General features: G+C 37.7%; 3 protein-coding genes across 4 annotated transcripts; all 3 read left to right on the top strand.

The window, feature by feature from the left end:
- The first annotated feature begins 1188 nt into the window (after positions 1–1188).
- gal (galanin/GMAP prepropeptide) lies at positions 1189–11094 on the top strand. Of its 2 annotated transcripts, XM_042496870.1 has the most exons (7): positions 1189–1239; positions 1409–1489; positions 3111–3165; positions 5918–5989; positions 10223–10309; positions 10431–10502; positions 10909–11094. In XM_042496870.1, the coding sequence occupies exons 2-7, from the start codon at positions 1409–1411 to the stop codon at positions 10968–10970; spliced, it is 429 nt and encodes a 142-aa protein (XP_042352804.1). In that variant the 5' UTR covers positions 1189–1239; the 3' UTR covers positions 10971–11094. The 2 variants fall into 2 exon arrangements, with proteins under 2 accessions (XP_042352804.1, XP_042352805.1); XM_042496871.1 differs by lacking the exon at positions 5918–5989.
- Positions 11095–13119: 2025 nt separating this feature from the next.
- LOC121950146 lies at positions 13120–16154 on the top strand. The gene is made up of 3 exons (XM_042496064.1): positions 13120–13327; positions 14052–14248; positions 15516–16154. The coding sequence occupies exons 2-3, from the start codon at positions 14054–14056 to the stop codon at positions 16152–16154; spliced, it is 834 nt and encodes a 277-aa protein (XP_042351998.1). The 5' UTR covers positions 13120–13327; positions 14052–14053.
- Positions 16155–18253: 2099 nt separating this feature from the next.
- On the top strand, positions 18254–22259 carry LOC121950552 (carboxypeptidase B2-like). Its single transcript, XM_042496586.1, has 11 exons — positions 18254–18336; positions 19133–19202; positions 19563–19687; positions 19763–19868; positions 20025–20126; positions 20717–20821; positions 20963–21073; positions 21166–21265; positions 21375–21577; positions 21788–21872; positions 21950–22259. Exons 1-11 carry the CDS (start codon positions 18260–18262, stop codon positions 22162–22164), a joined length of 1299 nt encoding a protein of 432 aa, XP_042352520.1. The 5' UTR covers positions 18254–18259; the 3' UTR covers positions 22165–22259.
- The last annotated feature ends 480 nt before the right edge of the window (positions 22260–22739 follow it).

The raw sequence follows: 22739 nt of genomic DNA, 5'->3' as shown, positions 1-22739 counted from the left end.
TCACACATAGGAAACATGTTGCAACATGAAACGTGAAATAAAAGGTCACCACAGGTTTCGTACGGAAATCTACATGGGCGTCACACATAACACTGCAAAAATGTTCCAAATCCACATTTCCCATGTGTAAAGTACATGTTTCACATGTGAAAAGTATGTGTCCCACATATTTCACATGTGACCATATGTGTTTTGCACATATGATAATCTTGTGATTTTCCTTTAAGGCCTTGATTCAGAATTCTATTCCCTCTGGTTACAAGCTTATTCTTTTGTACATGTATATTTACCTACATGAGACGTGATAAACTGATCTGATCATTTGAACTTGATTTCCAGGCTGTGATGGTCTAGATTCTTCTAGCATTTCTTTGTAACAGACTTGCCCAATGGGGACTTTAAACATGAGTGTAATTTGGGAGTACTACTATTAGGCCTATGACAATAAGACCAGAATATATTACTATATTCTATCTGTAATGTGCCTTTGAAACCTGGATTGACAAAATGCAAAAAATGAGCAACTTGGTAAGAAATGTTCTATGAATTCTTAGAAATGTAGTTGGCGAGATTTAGAAAATGATTTGCAAAATGCCAGGGGAAAATGTCAAGTAAAAAAAAAAGGAACTAGGAAATAACTATATTTGTAACTATTACAATTACAGATTTTAAATTATGTTGTATAATGTTCTGATTCGCTGGTAGTTTTCTTGCACTTGTTACTAATTTCTTGCTCTTTTCATCATTTCTCCTTTCAGTGCTCATTGCCTTCTTGCCATGTTTTGCACGAATTCAAACCAATAAGAAATTAACGCAAAAATGAACACACATTAATCACTGACAGGATCAGAGTTATTGACCATGTGCTCTGTGGAAGCTGGGACGTGCTTGTTAAGAGTCACACACCAGATCAGAACTGAAAAACAGCGCAAACGTATTTCCCCCCCCTTTTTTTTTAAAAAAAAAAAAAATCAATCCAATGTCTCCGAGGGCGACATCGAAAAAATCTGATGATGGCATTATATGATCTTATTGAATTTCATTATGCGTTGTGTTCGTGACCTGCCCATCCTGTCTGCAGGAGGGAGCTGCTGACGCGAGCTGACAGCAGCGCGCTCGCGCTCCAATGCCATAAAAGGTGGACGGAGTCCTCATTTCATCCGAACCACTGACACCTACTCACTGCGAGCAACCCGAGCAGCTGATTCAGAGCGAACAGGCGGGACGGTCTCATCAAAGGTGAGTGACTCCTGAAGTTTCTTCTCTTTACTTACTGTCTGAAGTTTCGCCCAAACTGCGCACTAACGATGGAGAAAGTTTCTCTGAATGTTCGCCGGTGATTCATCTTCAGTAATTCATTCATTCATTAAGTGATGATGTTAAGGTTGTTTTTCTCTCTTTTTCTTAGATGCAGAAGTGCTTTGGGATTTTTTGCGTGTCGCTCATCTTTTGCGCAACTCTGTCTGAGACCATCGGCTTGGTCATTGGGGTAAGTTGCTCAAATTTAACATTCAACGCAACTTTATTTAAAACATGTGTTTTTCGTTTATACTCAGGTGACGATTTATTCAGATACAAAAATCCAAAATAACAATGTTAACGAGACAAATAAACGACATAGAATTAATCCTTTGAAACTTCAAAAAATAAATTAATTAAATTAACTCGTTTTCTTTCAAAACATGGCAACAAGGCAATGAGCGACGAAGGAAGAAATGACCCAAAAGTCAGCAAGAAATTTGTAACAAGTACAAGAATATTACCTGAAAATTCGTACAATAAATTTTAAAAGATGAAAAAAAAGAGGAAATGACCTGGAAAAGTGCTTAAAATTGGAATAATTCTGTGACATCATTTTAAATATGTAATAACTATAATTATAATTATACATATAGTTTTCCCCCAGCTTTTTTTTTCTTTTTTCCCTAGACATTTCTTAACAAGTTGCTCCAATTTGTTAAAGGTTGACGTAGCCTACTTGTGAAGTCTGAAAGCAGCAAAGGAAAAGTGATATCGCTCAAGATTTCAAATTAAAATATAAAAATAAATTAATGTATGCTGTAAAATAATATAAAAAGTATGAGATTTTCAATTTAGTTTATAATAACAGTTTCAGCAAGAGAGGCAATGACAAGACATACAGAGGGAAATACCATCAGGTATACATGTCAAAATGCTATACTGTGAATAGCAGTAAAAATAGATGTGGAAGTGTTGTTCCCAAAAGTCAGATATATCCTCACAATAAGCGTAATGCCAGCACATTTGTATGTAAAGAGGCAAAGCCACCTTCCACAGGTATCAGTCTGTAACCTGTTCGGCTGTAATATGATGCTTTTATTAGGTGATTTGGCATAACTGGTGGATGTTTTCCTCCTGGTAAATGACACTGAGGTTGTAATTTGTTTATTTACTATTACAATTCAGGTTCACCATTTTAGCAAATTGGCTTGATGTCTTTCAAAGACATCGGGAGAGGTCAGCAAGCAACATCAAGAAATGGCCCAAAAAATAGCAAGAAACTGATAAAAAGTTACAAGAAAATTACCCATCTAAAATTATCTACATCTACTATTACCCCTAGCTAATTTTCAGATAATTTCCTTGTCACCTTTTGATAATTTTTTGCTGTTTGTTTCTTGACAAATTGCTCATTATGTTTTTTAGGTTTTTGAAGGAAGTCAAACCAATTTACTCTTGTTTAGAGGTTTAATTAAAGGGTTTCTGAATGCAGCGCAAGAAAATTGACATTGAGCCAGGTGTTATTAATGATGCATCTTTGTCAGAAACTGCCACAAAAATTCTTAAACCAGAACAAGTGAATACAAACAGCTTACTTCTGAAAAACAATTAATGATAGTATATGAAAATACACACTCTGGCTGTCTGTCTGTGCTGAGATGTCTGAACAATATGTAGCACAATGATCATGGAAATCATTGACTGATAATTCATTTAAAAATGTACACTGAACATGAACCTGAATGTTATATTTTAAAAGACTTGAGACTCACTTGATGAAAGAAAAGACATCAGAAACACCAAAACATGACAATTTCCCTGTTTGTCTTGTCGATGATCTGATCACTGTGTGTCTGTTGACTCTGCAGGCGAAGGAGAAACGTGGCTGGACACTGAACAGCGCTGGCTACCTGTTAGGTCCCCGTAAGTACTGACTGCACACACACACACACACACACACACACACACACACACAGCCCACTTTTACACTGTATTTAAGTTATTACCCTAAAACTCACTTTGACACATCTGGAAATGTAGTTTGGGACATCTTAAAAATCATCATATGCTCTCACAGCAGTCACCATGTGCTTCCAGTATGTCCAAAACATTTCTCTGTCATTTTCAACCACAGGAATGTTACATTTGCATGTTATCATGTTGCAAATATCATAAAACTTTATGTTTCAACACTGTGGTTAAATGGATAGTTTGGGATTTTGTAGTGGGACTGTTTATGTATAGTTAATGTATTATGTACAGTAGCTGGGAGTCGGCGCACTCCCAGTTTGCAGAAACAGACGGGACCCTGCTGCAAAGAGGGGTTGATATCAAGACGTATTTTCGCCACTTTAAAAAAGGCCTACCTGAAAATAAATCTATATCAGTCCAAGTGGATGCTGTTTTGAGAGTATTTTCTCCACTTTAGCTCCTCGTCACAAAGCCCTTTCCTTTGGTGTTACATTTTCTCGACTGTATAACTTCCATATCTTTAATTGATTAGTGCAGTATTATAATGCAGATTGGCTTTTTGGTCAGAAAATACGGTCACAAAATCCGACTGAGACTAAACTTCACATTTCTAAATTAAACCACCACCAAATAAACAACAGAGTCAATGAGGAGCACTGCTGTAACCAACCATCAGGTAAAATTACGCTAAATACCAACAAATAAATGAAATGACTCATCAAGCAACCAGTAAAATAACCAGTAAACCAATAAAGTGTGTAATCCTGACATCATGTTATTTAGAAATATGTCATGTGTTTACAGTCTACAACTAGCTTCTGCTCCCACAGAAATGTCCCCTCTCTGTCTCATGTCTCTGAGACAGAGACAGTCTCCCTCCGCAGTTCTTCTCCTCGCTTCTCCAGTTCATTAAAGTATCCCTTTGTCTCCACGGTGAACACCATTTCGTTGTCACTGTCATGATCGCTCAGTCGTTTAATTTGCTTGTTTTTGTTGTCTCTTCCATAAACTGCCCAAGTTTGACTTGACCAGCTGACCGGTGGCTTGATACAATTCACTATGCAGTTGTGCAGGACCCTTTCCTTAATGCTGTCAGCCACTCAATATCACGATTTGAGCCTGTCAGTGGCAAAGACAAGAACCTTTAGTGGATGTAAATCGACAGTTCCCAATTGCCAGTAGAGATTTTCTGTGGTCTCTCTCTCAATACTGGACCATTTAAAAAAAACGCTGTCTCCATTAGTCTCTGAGACACAAAAACACGAGAAAATAGGGTCCAGGATGAAAAACAATGGACAGGTATTAGGTTTGTATCAATCTCCTCAGTCTCTCAATCTCCCAGTCAGAGAATTGTGACTAATCGGAGCTCACCTGTAGTGTTTGAAAATGTTGCCTGTGTAAAACAACTTACACCAGAAAAGGTCAAGCTCATCTTCTGTGAATCAGTGCTGTTCTGTTTCTTTGTCCCTGTCCACTGTCTCCACTGTGTCAGTTAATTTAGTGTAATTTAACAATAGTCTCATTACCGTTAACATTGGTTGTCCAGATGGTTTGTGTGTACGTGTGTGTATGTGTGTTCTTACCAAACTGAGGGGTCTAAATCAGTCCACAACCCTAGAAATGTTGTTCCTTTGTGTGTGTGTGTGCGTGCGTGTGTGTATCTAAACTATTCAGCAGAAAAAAATGATGCCATTGTTTCTGCAAATCATCGATACATTTATTTACATGTTATTATGTAGCGGATACGTTAGAACTTCGAGATTAGGTTTAGGCACAAAACCACTTTGTTATGATTTGTCACATTTTAGTCATTTTGATAATTTATACTTTTAGTCTAGTTTTAGTTGACTAAGACTCCAAACTTTAAAGTTGACAAAAAATAATGACATTTAGTCAACTTTTAGTTATTACCTTTAGTCAAGATGTTTTTTTCCTATTTAAACTAATCCAATTAGGCTAATATACGTTATTTACGAAATACGAAACACGATATTATAATCAAGGTGACAGGTTGTGTGAGAAAAACACATAGACATTATTTTTTGTTGGCCGTCTGTTCTTATTTCCTCTCATTTTAAATGTCATCCACCACTTATATTTTCATCACAATGTCTCGACAGTGAAAATGAAACAAAGATCTTGTCATAGTCTTTCTTGTTAAGATGTCTTTTTAGCTGGCCATCGTTTTGTTCGGAAAGACAAAAGGAAAAAAAAGGTCACTGCCGAATAATTTTTATTATCGTTTTTGTCAAAGAAATGAACACTGCTGGAAATACAGCAATGTTTTGGTAAAAAGCAAATTTTTTCATGCCACTATCACTGCTTGAAAAGAGCGTCAAGTCGCTACAAAAAAGCCCCAAAACACTGTTGGAGCCTAAAAAGCTGCTGGAAACACAGCAAAGACTCACTAAATCACAACAGGTATTGCTGCTATTGGTCTCGAACAGTAGTTTGCAGCTTGGCAGGCATCATTTGTCACCATCCCCTCCCCCCCCTGAAGACAAAATCGGCTCATATGTTACGTCACTTTAAAAACGTAGTGTAAAAAAGTAATGTATTTATGGTTTGTAGAAACGTACACTGCCAACATTTTCTTCTGGCAACTGAGTGTGTGTGTGTGTGTGTGTGTGTGTGTGTGTGTGTGTGTGTATGAGTGTGTGTGAAGCCCAGGTAAAGGTTGCTCCTGCCTCATCCTGTGTTTCAGGTCGTATTGATCACCTAATTCAGATAAAGGATTCTCCCACAACCAGAGGCAGAGACGAGCTGGTCACTCAATGTAAGATAGAAACATACGGCCGCTGCAGGGCCTTGGTGTCAGGCCAGTGAATTGCTCTGTCCAAACATCCCGCCTCTTAGCTGCTTCTGTCGCTCATCAGGGGAGGACAACCGTCATCCTACTGCTGCCTGCGCTTACGCATCCAAACACTGCATTTCTCTCTGTGCTATAAAGCAAAGAAAATCTCTTTGTGTCTGTTGGGTGAGGGAAGGTGTGGCATTGTGGGATTACACTGTACACTGAGCGGATTGACACACTATCCCTGAGCATCTAAAACTCACAATGGAGAGGTACCTGGAGTATATATATTACACATATATATATTATACAATATTTTAAAGCATAGGGTTAGGTATGGTTAAGATTAGGTGAGGAAGGCACATGATAGGGTGTAGAAAAAAACACCACATTCAGACAGAAAACGAAAACCAGACTCCCGCATGAAAGTCTGGGGTTGCTGGACCCATCCACTGCTCCTTCCACCTGCCCTATAGAAGCCCTTATGCTCCTTATATTATGTCCTTACTGGCAGCGTTTCATCCTGTCGTGTAGCATGCAGATATGACAGGTTCTGCCTGGTGCATTCTCAAGTGACGCCACACGTCTGTATATCAGACTGCTGCAGCAGGTGCCGTCCAGCGGCGAATAATAACACCGTGACTGGTTCTGTCCAGCCAGGTTCTCAGCTGATGCTGTCCAGGGGTGTTTCATGCAGATGCAAAGGATGGTTATTGGTGTCTGGATAATATGCTGAAAGCACTGTCAAAATTTTGACAGTACACACTCACACACTTTAGCTTCACTCACGTCTGAGGAAGATGTGAGCTCTCTGTTTGCAAACAGATTTGTGTACACCAGCTTCTGTTGGTTTATTTTGATGTTAGAAGCCGTTTATCTAGGAAGTTAAGACAACTTAAATATCCAGTGTGTAGGATTTAAGGGGATATATTTCGGCAGAAATGGAATATAACATTATTAAGTATATTTACTTTAGTGTGTTAATTTTAAAAGAGAGACAGTGAAAGAAAGAGAGGGAGTTATCATTAAAGGTTAATAAATATGAAACAATACAGCTATATCTGGAAAACTATATTTATAATGTTACTTGTGTAATTATTGTAAACTATTTTATTGATTTATTGATTTATTTATTTTTTACCAACTTTTTGTTTTTTCACCTATTTTTTTATATATATACCATTTTAGTGTGTTAAAAAAGTGTTTAAAATCTCAATTAAAGAAGTTTTACATGCTTAAGAAAAAATACTACATATTACCGACATACTGCATAAAAAGTTTGATGATAAAACAAAAAACACATCACATCAACCAAAGCACTACGGGCCCACTGAGACAGGAGGATCAGTTTAGACTTGAAACACAAAACCATTAAAATACATTATTTTCACTTCCTGTGATAACTCCGTTGTCATGCATTTTAATTGGTCTTATAGGTCAACACATACACAAACTCAAGCACTACTTAAGTTAATGAGGAAGCCCATAAGATGAGTCAAACACTTCCAGCCACTTAATATCCCTCCTCTTCAACCACACATTATGACCACTCATAATTTAAAGTTGTGGACTGGCTGTGGGAACTTAAAAGATAAATACACATACTTGAAAAACACTGGTGAGAGACAAATGAAAAAAAAACCAAACAGATAAGATAGATATTTTCTGTCTTCTGGTGAATATACATTTTAATTCCCATTTCAGCCCCAGTCTGTACCTCTCCTGATGTGTTATTATTAAATTTGTTTCACAGAGCTAAGCATCTGTTTTTCTGAAAAAGCCAAAAAAAAAAAAAAACAAACAGGCATTTTTACGGTAACATCACTCAGTGCTGTTTGGAGATATTACCCGGATCTGCATCCTGTGTTGCAACTCTATAATCTATCCAGGTAGCAATGACATATCTCCTTGCTTGTTCTGTACACAAGACAAATGCATTCTCGTTATTTGTATGATGTAACAGAATAGACATTAAAATTATTATTGACATATGTAACAAATGATGCTTTTAAATGTGGGCTCACATCGGAAAAATTAAGCAAAGACATCACAACTTGGGAAATGGTTTAAAAACATTATTATATGCGGCAATTACATTTACAGGCCCGAGTATATAATTTCTTATTATATTATTTTATCATGATTATTATATTATCATTTTGTTTAAGATGGTTGTCCCACTAAATAGTAAAAAAACAAACTCTGAAAAAGGGCTGAAATTACATCTACTCTTTCTGGCCTCTTATTGTATCTGTCATATCTGGCCTTTCTTCCGCCCCCCCCAGAAACCGAAACCAACATAAACAAGTTATGTTTAGATTTCTGCTCTCTCCTGCGCTGCTTTAACCACTGGCATAGCAGTGCTCATCAAGATAAATAATTTTAGCATTAGAGGCAGGGGCATAGCACCAAGTTTTGGGCCCTCTGCAGAAGCTGTTTCTGTGGGCCCCCACCCTATCTCTCCTCCATGTCACTCTCATGCATTTTGCTTAGTCTCCCTTTCCTTTCCTCCTGTTCATTTGCTTGGAACCCAGATGTTTTTGGAACCCAGATTTTGCTTTCTTCGGAGAAAGATATGACAGTATACACTGGTGCTACAGCAGCATGAGCACTTACAACAAAAACTTTGGGCGGTATCTTATTTTTCATTCCTACAGTAAATAACAACCCCTGGATGACAGGTGCACCACTTCCTTTCAGCTTTTCAGACTAATAAATCCGCAATAGACAGCCACCGAAAGTTATGAAAAGTAATTTTCTAATTACTTTCTTTATTAAACAGAGAAATACAACATAACTCCTTTTGAATTCAACCTTTGCTCGGTCACAGAAAACTGACGTTGCATAATTGCCTTGTTAACTCATCATAAACTACATTTAATTTAAACTGGACAGAAACTCACCGGTTAACATGTTCGTTTAGAACAAATGTTTTCTGGTGTGTGACATAGCAGAGCTGTCATGAACCACTTAGACTCGTTCAAACATTGAAAAAGGGTGTTTGCAAAATTTGTAATTGTAAGAGAGCTCAAAGGACAAAGACTCTGAACACTGTCAAAGACATCTCGCTGTGATAGGCCTGTACACTGAGAGCTAATGATGCACCCATCGCCATGGCTAATGCGAGCCCATTATTTATTTAAAATTTTCTATCATTATTTCTTTAAATGCATTTCCGTGTGTGTTAAAGCTGCGGTCCATCCTATTTAGATGTGTGCTTCTTTATTTCCTCTGTTGGTCAAATCTGTTTCACTGCAATTCCATGAGCCAAGCCCTGCAGGTGGTCCGTAAAAGTTTGGAAATTGAACCAAACAATTACAAACCAAATACCATGCTGAAATAACTAAGTGTACAATAATCTCCTTTAACTCTTGTCATGAGAATTAGGTAGAGAGGTGCCATGTGTATGTATGTGTGTCTAATGTATGATGCCTCTGAAACAGCGGGATATCTAGGAAATGTATGTTTTCTGTTGTTACGTTAATGCAGGACAAAACGTACAAGCTTGGTATTTCTAGTTCAAGTAAATATACATAATTTTATTCACAGCTGAAATATGGGAAAACCTGGAGCAGCTGAGAAAGATTTTCTTTACCCTTTGAAACCTGAATTGACATTATTTTTTTTTCTTCTTTTCTTCCCTGAGCATATTAGTTTGAATCATTTTAAAAAGGCATAGCAAAAAAGTGAACAACTTGATAAGGAATGTTTCACTAATTGTAAGAAAATAAGTAGATTTAGATTTATTTATTTTTTAATGCTATGCGGGAAATGTCTAAGGAAAAAAAAGACATAAGTAAAAAACCATTTATATTTAAAATCATCTTAATTACATTTTTAATATAATTATACACTTTTCAAGGAGTCTTTCCAGGTCATTGCCTTTTTTGCTGTCTTTTGTGGGGTTTTTTTGTTGTACTTTTTTTTTTTTTTTTTTTTTTTTTTTACTGATTTCTTGCTAATTTTTAGGTCATTTTTCCTTTCATTGAACATTGCCTTCTTCCCATACTTTTGAAAGAAATCAAGTCAATTTGCTCAGGTTTCAAAAGGGCTAATTAAATAGCTGTAATACTTCTATCAAGTTGAACTGCAGTTTAACTTTTCATCATTTTAGGTTAATTGAGCTTAGGGTTGCAACCAGTGAGATCAAATGATAGGTTGACCCATCTACAGTTTGTATGACTGTATCAATTGTAATCACTCCTCATTGTCCAGATGGAATTGATGGACACAGGACACTAGGAGACAAGCCGGGTCTGGCTGGCAAGAGGGACATGGGCCAGGAGGAGGACTTCAGAACAGGTCTGTCTGTCACACACAGAAACAGGATGGTCTTCATCTGTCTACTCTTAATTGATACACTGTGATTTTGTTGTGCAGTGACATGACAGCTGGCTGCACTATTTTTTTTTTGCCCCCGCAGGTGCTCTGAGAATAGCAGATGGAGACATCATTCACACCATCATTGACTTCCTGTCTTATCTAAAGCTTAAAGGTACATTGATGGTTTCTGTTTTACATAACTTGAATATCAGGATTGTCTGTAGGCCTGTTCAACACCAAAGGGTTTGCTGCAGAAAGCCGCAGTATGTACAATGAAGACTGACCTCTAGAAAACATATGATGTATTTTTTAAGAGCGGCAGCAATATTATATATATGCATATATGTATACACTTCCCTTTCTATATAATTAAATAATTGAAATGATAAAAGGCAGCATATAAACACAAAACAATGACAAAACTACTGCAAAAAAGTACATGCCAATTGCCTAGTAGATTTTAAGTCGTACCATGCACAAAGAGAAAAATTGGTGGATCACCAAAATCAAACTTCTTGTGTGACACGTCTAACGTACAGTTCTCTGAACGTTAAGAAATCCATGTTTGTGTGTTACAGAGATGGGAGCCTTGGACAGCCTGCCTTCCTCTGTGACATCCGACGAACTGGCCAATCCCTAATGTGTCAGCCTCTCCGCAGTTCATCTGTTCATCTCCATCTACCTAAGTCTTTGTTTCTGCTGTCTGGGCCCCCCTCTGCCCTGAACATACCTTACTGTAGCTCCATTCACACTCTGACACTGGATTTGTCCCTGTACCAAAGATCTGATTCTTTAACTCTGTGAGATCAATTGTCCCTCGATACAAATATCAGATCTTTCTGCTCCTGTGGAAATAAAACTTTACATCCACCAAAGGTCAGTGAGTGTCTGCTGACTGTAGGTGGACCTTGGTAACAGGGGCCTCTGACCAGAAACCAACTCTGTATTACTATCTTAAAAAATACTATTGTCTGATTTAAGAGAATCGAGTAAAATAAATAAATAAATGGCACCGGACTCAATGACCAGCTTCAATTTCTTTCTTTCAATCAGTCACAATCACAAGATTTATCACTTAAATTTTAGCTACAATTTAGTCAAAAGACAAATAATAAATAAATATCAATAATATTAATGTGTAATATATATTAGTATATTAATATTATATACACTATATATACTGTATATAGTATACACACACTCAGGGTAGAGACAGAGCAGCAGCACATCAGGCACTGTGAAAGTCAAACTGAACTGTTGATTGTGCTGGGTCTAAAACTTTGAATTAACTGGCAACAGCTGCTCCTCTCATCTATCAGTGTGATCTGATCAGCTGTGAACGGTTAACGCAACAATTATCCATCTCGCCAGTGACGAACGGCTGCTCAGGGAAAAAACAAACTCACGGAGATGTTTATTTGAAAAAAAGGTCATGATGAAAAAAGATACAGAACCTTCCAAACATGTTATTTGCCCACCCCAGGAAAGTTTTTTTATGAGCCATGTTTTCATGACGTGCACCATTTATTCAGCGCTGATCACTAATTATATGATTTTTTTTTCTGCCAATCAAATTCTCTTTAAACTCTTAAAACCAAAACAACAACAACAAACAAAAGCAAAAAAGGCATTCTAAGGAAAGAGCCAAAAGCTGCTATCATTTTGGGATCACATGTGTCTGGTCTATGGGTTTATTTGATCTACATATTAACCTTATGTGACAGATAATAATGTCAGTTTACATTATAGCACAACAACTGAATATATATGTCAGCATTAAGTGAATATCAAACATTGACATGACGATGGGAAATTTAACTTTAAAGGTGTTTAGTGACCCCCCTTGGCTTTTTTGTTTGTTTATTTTTGCATTACAACCTGTAATTTAAATGCGTTTGATTTGGACTTTTGTAATGGGCCTACCCAAAAGTCCAATGGGAAACTCTTGGCAGGTCTGTTGTGGGGCCACATTTTTCCATCTTTCAGGCTCTTGGCTTTTTTGTTTGTTTATTTTTGCATTACAACCTGTAATTTAAATGCGTTTGATTTGGACTTTTGTAATGGACCTACACAAAAGTCAAATGTGAAATGACAAAAAAGAAGTTTTCAAAATTGAAAAATAAACAAACAAAAAAAATGACAGCCTGAAAGATGGAAAAATGTGGCCCCACAACAGACCTGCCAAGAGAGGGCCGCATACCAATACTCAAGGGAATGAGGGCAGATAAGGTCCTCCCCTTCCCCAAAATATGAAACATGACACATTATGAAATAACACAGTGAATCTCTGCATGTGCACTTATGTTTCTTTAAAAGTCAATATTTCCGGTTTCCCTTTCATAATAAAAGCCTTCCGACAACTTTATGTCGACAGAACATGACACATGAAATCACACTGTGAATCTCTGCATGTGCACTTATGGTTCTTTAAAGTCAGTATTTCCGGTTTCCCTTTCAAGATAAAAGCCTTCGACAGTGTCGACAGTATCCCTTTTGCTGTTAAAAGGAGGCTTTTTATTGTGAAATATTAGCATAACCGTGTTGGTGACGATACAGTGGCTTGCATGGCTCCATAATTTAGAGGAGTATCGACGTTCAGTCGCGGAAACACAGTAGTAAGAGCAACAAGCAGCTCTGCTGCAGCAACGTGTCCGCCCCATCCCTGCAATTCACGTGATAATAATAACACGACAACGGCTTCACTCTTTCGGTTTCGATTTTTTTTTTTTTTTTGCGCGGTGAGGACGCCCACAGGAAACACGGTCCTGCAGGATGAAGCACTACTTCAACACTGGTTGGTGGCCGGCATAGTGGAGTGCAGGAGGCGCGTCGACTGGTTCAGGGCAACAGCGATAATTTGGGCAGCTCATGGAGGACTGGGACACTGTTGATTAACGCAGGGGAACTATAGGTTTTATAGTTTCATTGGATTAGCAATCTTATTGTGAACAACGACCCAGCTGAAGACCAACTTGAGTAATTGAACATCTCACATCGGTACATAAACGCAGATGAAAACGGGCACAATCATTTAAGTTTGAACTGAAGGGAAGTCCAGGATAGACAGTTACACTTTTGTTTGAGCATCAGTCGTGTGTGTGTGTGTGTGTGTATTTTGTCTGATCATAGGTACTTAGTCATACCTCGTCTGTAAATAACACTTTTCCTAATACTGTACGGACTGAACAAATGCAAGCAATGGTTTAAAAGTCTCATGCCTCTATTTTGTATTGAGTACAAGTTCAGCTACAAAAATATCCTTTTAGTATGTATTTCATGATTACCCAAATTACATAATTTATCACAACCAGAGACTGTATAAACAATGATTAAAATATTTTTTCGTTTCACTGTACTAATCATGCTTCTGTCTGGAAAATTAACCAAATCTAAGCTGACACTTTTGGGGTCTCAGTGTACTGTGATGCTTAAATTATGTTGTCAATTTTGAACAAATACAGTGGGCCTATTTTCAGATCAAATAATAATCAATCAAAATCTCTGTATTTAGCACATGTGTAGCTATCTATTTATTTCATGCTTGTCAAGTGGAACTTGACTGGTGCATAGAGGCAAACAACAATGTGGCGGGATTTCAAGTTGCATTTAGTCTTGAGTTGTTTGTCATTAACATACTGTTTGGTAAATTTACTCTCCTCTGATTGGTGATGTTCATGAATGTACAGCTCCATTAATCTCTTCCTTTTTTGTCCTCATCCAGACATGACTGATGAAGACGAGACCAAGACAGGCTTATGGGCCTTTAAAAAAGAGGAGATGGAGACAGACCTGGGGCCCTTTATAAAAGAGGAGCTAGACGAGTGGACAGTGGACCAAAGGTCCAGCCCGACATATCAGTTTTGTTTGTCAGAACCCTTTAGCCTCCCCTCCACGAAACTGGAAACAAAGGAGGAAAAGGTATTTTCTTTCTCTTATATTATCAATGATATTCATTTTACTTCTATCTCATTCACATTGTATATGTACAGTACAACCCCAATTCCAAAAAACGTGACTCTGTTAAACATAAAAACAAACCAAAATACAATGATTTGCAAATCCGTTTTGGTCTATATTTAGTTTAATATAGTACAAAGAAAAGCTATTTGACATTCAAACTAAGAAACTTTGTTGTTTCTTGTAAATATATGCTCATTCTGAATTTGATGCCTGCAATATGTAACAAAAAGTTGGGATAGGAACAACTAAAGACTAGGAACGTTTTGACATGCTCAAAAACATCTGTTTAGATCCTTCCACAGGTAAACAGGTTAAATGGTAACAGGTGATAGTATCATGGCTGGGTATGAAATGGGCAGCCTTGAAAGGCTCAATTGTTAACAAGTAAGGATGATGCAAGGTTAAGCACTTCGTGAAAAACTGTGTAGGCAAACAGTCCAAAAGTTTAAGAACATTACTCAACACACAATTGCGGGGAATTTATGAATTTCACCATCTACAATGCATAAAATCATCAAAGATTCGGAAAACCAGTGAAGATCTCTGTATGTAAGGGGCAAGACTGAGGCGCATTATGAAGTACAAAATAAGAATGAAGACCGCACACAGTTGATCAATTGAAGTTATAAAATAACCAAGTTAATAAAGTTTATCAGTTTGAAAATTAATCATCTTGTCTTTGTACTGTATTCAGTTGAACATAAGTCAAAACAGGTTTGCAAATCATTGCATTCTGTTTTTATTTAAGTTTTCACAGCATCCAAACTTTTTTGGAGTTGGGGTTAAAATAGTTTTTCAAAATAAAGTGTGAAATATCTCAAATTCAAGTTAAAACAAGTGTGTCCCCCCCAACAATAGGCAATTAACTCTAAATGTACTGAAATAGAAGGTAAAAACCAAATACAACTGTACGATTATGAGAAAACCAAAGAAAAATCTTACAACTGCCAGATAAACTAAATGGCTGAATCTGGAAATAAAAAAGGAATATGAGAAGGTTAGCTTTAGCTATTTCATACATAAATCGCAACAACATATGCACACTCAAAAAGTACATTGCAGCACTTCATTATTCTGCTTATACAAAACAATTATCCAAAAATCAGCATAGATTTGATAATAATAGATGTGTCAGATTTGCTGTTGTTTCACTCATATATACACCTTTATGGAGACACTTGTCATATTGCACTTCCGTAAAACTGTGAGCTTTTTCTCTGTGTAGATTCATTTAGACGGCCTGGGCACAGAAAGAGCCCCCGAGATCTCCAAGACCCCGTGCACCACGGAGACTCCAGCCCCTGCTGCCCGGGACTCACGGCCTGGGACCTCCAGGGGTCGCAAAGCTCTAAGAATGTGTGCTGCTTGTGGCAAGGACACGTCGGTCCTTGGCCACTTTGTGCACAAAAACAAGATATTCTGCCAGTCCACATCTGATGGGGTCACCCTGGAAGAGTGGATGCTGGACAATGTGCCCAGGACCACCAGGTGGAGGTGGAAGGTCCAGCAGGAAAGCATTGATGCCGGGATCACACTGCCCCGTAAAGAACACCACACCTGCAGCATGTGCAACAAGAGGATGACGAGGGAGACAGGTCACAGCATCCACAAGCCCACACGTCAGGCCTTCTGCCAGGCCACTGACCCCTTTGGCAGGACAGTGGAGGAGTGGCTTACAGAGATTCGTGGCGGGGTCTCCACAAAAGATTTTATGAAGACCAACCACAGAAAAAGACAAATGCGGTACCGTCACAAACCAGAGGTGAGAGAGAGAGAGAAAATAAAAAGGAGGGAGAGGTATCTCAAAGACAAGAGGAGAAAGGAGCATGAGAGGGAGGAGGAGAAGAAGAAAAAGAAAAAGTAGTTTGGAGTAGTACTTATGTAGTTATGTATGTAGATTGAAGGTCAGTGTAGGACTGCACAGGTTAGGAGTAACCAAACCACCCAATTTTGGCCTGAGTGCCTCCTCCCTAGAATGTGAAGTCTCAAAAATGGGAAGGGCTGGGACAGGGTTAAGACCACACTGCCTCTCGATCCACAGCACCTCCCTGCCCCCCGCACACACACTCAAGTAGTTGACTGGTGAGAGGGCGGTGAAGGGGTGGCGACAGGGGGCTCGGTTGGTAATGAAAGCAGGCCATTGCTACAAAGATCAGCCAATAGCCAAATCCCTTTGCAATACTCAGGTCTCCACCTTTGTAGGGCAGTATCATGTGCATTTATACACAATATGCATAATTTTAATACTTGACACTCAGATGTCAAGAGTTGGACTTGAATCAATCATTAACTCTACTAAACACCCATATACTGTATATTGCTTTTCAACTGAAAAATAGTGGTTCGAGGGTTCAGTTAGTCTTTAATACAATATTCATCACAATCACGATTTAGTTTCCTAAAGTTCATTGATCAGCTGTGACATTTAAAATGCGTGCTTTGCTCATAGAAAACTCCCCTGCATGTCGTATTAAGCTCTCCCTAATCTATCAGCTAGCCTGCACTTTGGAAGAGGTGTCCACAACACGGATCCCCTCATCACTTGTCATCAAGTGAAGTGGTGTCATGAAGTTGGAAGTATTTCAAATTTAGGATAAAAATACTCTCAAGAGTGCACAAGACTTGTTTGTGCCGCTAAGCAACACAAAAACCTTGTTGAACCAATTGAAAAAACATCATGATAGGCAGTGCGATGAATGCATGAAAGCCAAGAAGAAAAATGTCTTGAACGTTTCCACACACTGAGTCTTTCCTCTGCTAGCTTAAGCTCAGACATCCATGACAGTGATGCTGCACTGCGTCATAGTACAATGACTGCCAGATCATTCCAGCGTATTAGTCCTCTTTTTTGTATTTTTTTATTTTTACTTTTTGGCTCCAGTAATGAATTTTGGCAATGTTAGTAATCAACAACAAATGCTCGATGCTGAAGTCATGGAGATGTTGCTGAACATAACTTTACATTTTTTTACTATAAAAAAATGGAAAAATATTATTATTATTCAGTTATAAAGCGGCACCTCTGTTTTTTTGATATTTTGCTCTATCTTATATACAATTTGATACTTTTCTCACTGCATAGTCATGCTTTTGTTTTACTGTGCAATGTGTCCTCTGAAATCTAAATAAAGATATTTTTAAAGGATCTCTGCCTCTGACCTCTGTATGACTCTAGCCTAAGAGCTCCATGAGATGGCACTGGCAAGTTTGTTGACCTCTGGGCAGCAGCATGGCGGATTAAGCATTCCAAATTGAGGGAGCTGGGTCCGCTCCATTTCGGTGCACCGCCAACAATAACAAAAAAAAAGCATTTCATTTTCAGTGTTGATTTTAATATACTGGAGAGATTGACACTGAAAATGATTTCCCTCTGGTTTATAGTGTGAATACAGCAAATAGAACTATCTTTTTGCATTTTGTATTTACTGTTTTTTTACATGCAGTATTTTTCTTTAAAATCCCCCTTTTTATTAAATTTCCCTTATGTTTGTTTCTCCTTTAATATAGGAAAATATAAATGTCCTTTTACTTGGGCTAGCTGATAAATTACTCAGTGATTTTTTCTGTTATATTCCTTCAGGGTGTTTATAGGTGTTCAGTTAGTTATTTAACAACCATCACTCTCCTCCTCTGTGTTCGTCCAGCAGTTTATATTTATCTAACACCTCTGAGCAGGCAGGAGGTCTCACTCCACTGACTTTTTGCTTGCACACATTAAAAGCAATATTGTACAGTTTAACATTAATGTGGAATTTTGTAAATGAAACAAATATTTTAACTAATAAGAATTTAGCACCGGAAATACACTCATAACTCACTCCCTCTCGACCTTGATGGCAGACCTCTGCCATCTGCCCACGTCTTTCAAAAAAGTAATGTTTAACTTTTAAATAAACAGTTTTAATCAATAATGTGTTCTTATCTTCAAGGTTTGATCAAACTATCATTTCCAGACTGGATCCCGACACCATGAAGACTCTTTTGATTTTGTTGGTCTTAATGAATCTGGACAAGCTCCTGAAGACAGGAGACTGCACAGAAACACAGTAAGTTGATCGAGCTACCTTACAGATAAAAGAATAAATACATTTCCTTGAAATTTCCACCATTTTACACAAACAAAATACCTTATGACCCACATGTACAATTACACACTCTCATGCTATGTATATTGTGGGGCCTGAACTCGTACATTAAATGTCTACAGATTCAGCACATACTTTAACAAAACATCTGAAATTATACGCCTCACCTCTGTATTCTGTCACTGTATGGGATTAGTTTTGTGGCAATAGAATCAAACAAAATTTCTTGAATATTAAACAAAAATAAGATAAAATAAAATTCACTGATGAAAACAAATAAAAAGATGTTGTCTCAAAAGTAAAACTTTCAAAGTAATTGTGTAATTGTGAAAAAATCCGCCCACGCAAGAGATTTGTGCCAAAACTGCAAACAAAAAGTCATGTGAGATGATAGCAGTTTGATTCTATTAACACAAAACTAAATCTATCTCACTGTCAATAATACAAGTAAAAACATTGTGATATACAGTACTTGTTTCTGATTGGCCCAGAGGGGTCTACATCATTCACAGGGGTCAATATATTTTACCAATGTCTTGTTTTGTCTTGTTTTGTTTTACCAATGTCTTGTCACATGCCTATTTTTTTGCCTATTTTTTGCACTATTGTACATTTCATATTTTATATTTTGTATATATTGATATTTTACATATATTTTTATTTTCTGTACACACGGCTGCTGTGACAAGTGAATTTCCCACAAGTGGGATAAATAAACGTGTCTAAGTCTAAGTCTAAGTCTTTTCTTTTTATCCAGAGACCAAATGCTATTAATCACTCCGAAAACACAGGAGCAAGTGAACCTTTTGATGAACATTTCCACTGAGGTAGAAATTTAATTTTCTTTCATCATTGTGCTTCTTTGTTTTTATCTCCCTCTGTGAATAATTGTGTGGCCTTTTTTCTCCCAAGAAAAAGAAGAGAAAGGTCCTCACACTTTAGCTCCCCTTGCAAGTTTTATTGAGCTACTCATTTTTATTTTCTCGCCCTCTCTCACCTCTGGTTTCTTAAGAGGAGCTGTTAAGCTCAAAACGTCACTTGTGAGTAGCTCAATAAAAGCTGCAAGGGGAGCTTAAGTGTGCGTACCTTTCTTTGTTTTTGCTTGTACTTTGTGTGGGTCCAGCACCCTTCTCAAACTTTTTATGGATTTGTGCGTTTTCTTATCTTTTTTTCCTATTTTCTCCCAGTCAACCTTATGCCTGCCTGGTTCACCTGAGGACATCAAAGAAGAAGCTGAGGTCCGCTTGTTTGTTTATGCAAACAGGGTGGAGACCGTCAAGGATCTTCTACAGAAACACGCCATGACATATGAGTATGTTGCTTGTCTAAAAATATAGTTGTTCAGTTAAATTGGAGGTTGTTTTATTAACTTATATGTGTGTTGTAGGGTGTTAGTGGCCAATGCCAAAGAGATGGTGGAAATGGAGAAGAGGAATATCTCTGCTGACAGAAGCAGCTCAGCTTTCTACGAGAGCTATCACAGTCTGGAGGATGTATGCTTCTCATCTGATCAGATTCCAGCTTCATAATAGTTGTCATTGATACAATGTCAAACTGAGCATCTTGAGCTTCACAAAACACCTATTTACATGACTCTTGGATTGGATGTATTATATAATTGGACATAAAACACACTGTCTCCATTACAGATCTATCACTGGATGAACATGACCCATCAGGAGAATCCCGACACAGTCAACGTAATTCTGATTGGCTCCTCATTTGAGAAGCGACCACTCTATGTCATGAAGGTAAATTCATTGATCGCCCAATAAGCTGCGATGATGATAAAAAAGGGTTTTTGGCAAACATTCAGCACAAATAACCCTTTGAAACCTGGAGCAACATCACTTTATTTGTGCTGCTTGCAGAAACCTTTCACAAATATTTAACCTTTGAGCCCTGAGCGAACTAGAGTGATTTCTTTCAAAAACCATGGAGAAAAAGGCAATGAGCAACTTGGTAAGAAATGCAAGAAATCAGTAGATTTAGAATTTTTTTAAAAGGTGAGGAAAAAATGTCTCTAAATTCAAGGACTCTTGGTCAAGATGACAACACAATCCCCAGCGATGGCAATGTCTGCAGCAAAAATCGGGCCTGCTCATTTGGCCTGATTCTTATCAAATTTTACGAATGTGGTTGAGTGGTCTTTGTAACAGTTATCCTTAAAATTAGATTTCATCTGCATACAAATGTGCCTTTGGTAGGTTTATTCCATGACCTGTAGGTCATTTATAAAAATAGAAAATAATCTAGGGGTTTAGATTGATCCCTGTCATTAAGATGATTTGTGAGAGATTCTTCTTACACCCACACTCTAAGTGAAGTCTCTTTTTCTCAGTTGTCTCTCAACAACAAGCCGAATAAGAAAGCAATGTGGATTGACTGTGGGATCCATGCCAGAGAGTGGATCTCTCATGCTTTCTGCTTATGGTTCGTACAATATGTGAGTATATTTAGTGTAATATATAATAGTATGGTACTATATAATAGTGTAAGAATGTCATGTAGTAACATATTTTGTTTGTTTTCCATCAGAGCAGTATTACACTGGTCCAGCACTAAATCAATGTCCATTCTTGCACAGTCTTTGTCATCTTACAAAATAAACCAAGACATCACTCACATCCTGGACAACATGGATGTCTACATCATGCCTGTTATGAACCCTGATGGATACGAGTACTCGTTGACAACAGTAAGAATATGTTTTCTATATTTTTAAGTACTCGTGCAGTTGTAACTGAAGACAACTAGATTGTTGATTTTTACCTGCTTTATTTGTCTCAGGACAGAATGTGGCGGAAGAACCGTTCTGTCATTAACGGCAGCAACTGCATCGGGGTCGACCTCAACAGGAACTTTGATGCCAACTATACCAACTGGTGCAGTACGTTTTCGCCCTCCTTTCTGATGAACAAATCAAACTCTTTCTTCTGTTTCGTAATCAATCACACGTGGGAGTGTCAGAGAAGTTAACGCAATTCTCTGTACTTCAGAGGAGGAACACTCTGATGACCCTTGCTCTGAGACCTACTGTGGTGCATTCCCCGAGTCAGAACCAGAGTCGCAAGCCGTGGTCAACTTCCTGCGCAATCACAAGGATTCAGTTCAGCTCTTCTTCAGCATCCACTCCTACTCCCAGAGGCTACTCTTCCCCTACTTTCACACCTTTGATGAACCAGAGAACTACCAAGACCTGGTGAGTGGTATTCAGTCTTAGCTTACATGTTTCCACAGGAAGGCTCAGTTGTAGGATCCTGAAATTCAGATGTGTTTTATAAGAGTCCTTTCAGCTCCAGAGTATTTAGAAACTGTGATGGTTGTCAACTGTTGCTGAATTCCCACTCAACTTGTCAATTCCTGTCACTTGCGATATAAAAAAGAAACAATGTTTTTGTCTTTTTAAAAGAATGAAATGGCCCAAGAAGCTGCCGAGAATATCAGAAGATATCACAATAACACCTTCTCATATGGCCCTGGAGCAAATACAATATGTAAGTAGGGCCTCTTTTTATAGCAAAAATTATGACAAGATTCAGTCTGTCACACGTGAATGTCATCTGTTCTCCAGACGTGGCTCCTGGTGCATCTATTGACTGGGCATACGACCTCGGCATCAAGTATGCTTTCTTGTTTGAGCTCCAGGATCATGGTACTTATTGCTTCCTCCTGCCTCCATCTCGCATTGCAGAGGCCTGTAATGAATCTCTTACTGCTGTGAAGACCATAGCTCTCAAGGTTATAGAGAAAACACATGCTCCAACAAGTCCTCCTCAAGCTGCCTGAGCTGCCATCAAGGCTAAGAGTTCAACATCTAAGCCATGTATCAATATTAAGGTTATAATCATGTAATTGATGATATATATATATATATATATATATATATATAACTGCATCAATATACATTGCCAAAAATGTATTCCTCAAAAACCATCAAGACAATTTCAGCAAAGTATGCTCTAAGGGCAAGTATTAAGTAAAAGATAAATTGATTATTATTATTATTGACTGGCGAACCAAGATCATGGTTACCATGAATTTTATTCTAAGATTGATTAAACTCTAAATTATGTATTTTATCTGTAAGCCATATCAAGGTGTATAGAAATAGTGGTAAAGACAACACTCATTGTGCTGCCATCTAGTGTTTAATGCTGCTAACTTAAAAAAAAATTGAAAAAATGAATTGAAGAGTGAAGAGTGGGAAAAATGCTTCAAAATATATAATGAATTCTTTAACATAGTTTGAAATATGCTATAATTACAAATATAGTTTTTTCCTAACTTTTTTCTTTTTCCGTAAACATTTTCCCTTGCTTTTTTTTTTAGAAACAATTTTCTAAATCTCCTTTTTTTTTGCA

The sequence above is a fragment of the Plectropomus leopardus genome, chromosome 11, assembly GCF_008729295.1.
Source record: "Plectropomus leopardus isolate mb chromosome 11, YSFRI_Pleo_2.0, whole genome shotgun sequence".
In the NCBI taxonomy this organism is placed as follows: Eukaryota; Metazoa; Chordata; class Actinopteri; order Perciformes; family Serranidae; genus Plectropomus; species Plectropomus leopardus.
The sequence above is the reverse complement of the archived record's forward strand: the minus strand, read 5'-3'. Positions and strand labels throughout refer to the sequence as shown.

Coding starts and splice junctions, on each gene's coding strand:
- LOC121950146 (XM_042496064.1), top strand. CDS start 14,054: ATGACTGATGAAGACGAGACCAAGACAGGCTTATGGGCCTTTAAAAAA. Junction 14,249..15,515: donor TGGAAACAAAGGAGGAAAAG/GTATTTTCTTTC, acceptor TTCTCTGTGTAG/ATTCATTTAGACGGCCTGGG.
- gal (XM_042496870.1), top strand. CDS start 1,409: ATGCAGAAGTGCTTTGGGATTTTTTGCGTGTCGCTCATCTTTTGCGCA. Junction 1,490..3,110: donor CCATCGGCTTGGTCATTGGG/GTAAGTTGCTCA, acceptor TTGACTCTGCAG/GCGAAGGAGAAACGTGGCTG. Junction 10,503..10,908: donor GTCTTATCTAAAGCTTAAAG/GTACATTGATGG, acceptor TGTGTGTTACAG/AGATGGGAGCCTTGGACAGC.
- LOC121950552 (XM_042496586.1), top strand. CDS start 18,260: ATGAAGACTCTTTTGATTTTGTTGGTCTTAATGAATCTGGACAAGCTC. Junction 18,337..19,132: donor GGAGACTGCACAGAAACACA/GTAAGTTGATCG, acceptor CTTTTTATCCAG/AGACCAAATGCTATTAATCA. Junction 19,688..19,762: donor AAACACGCCATGACATATGA/GTATGTTGCTTG, acceptor TGTGTGTTGTAG/GGTGTTAGTGGCCAATGCCA.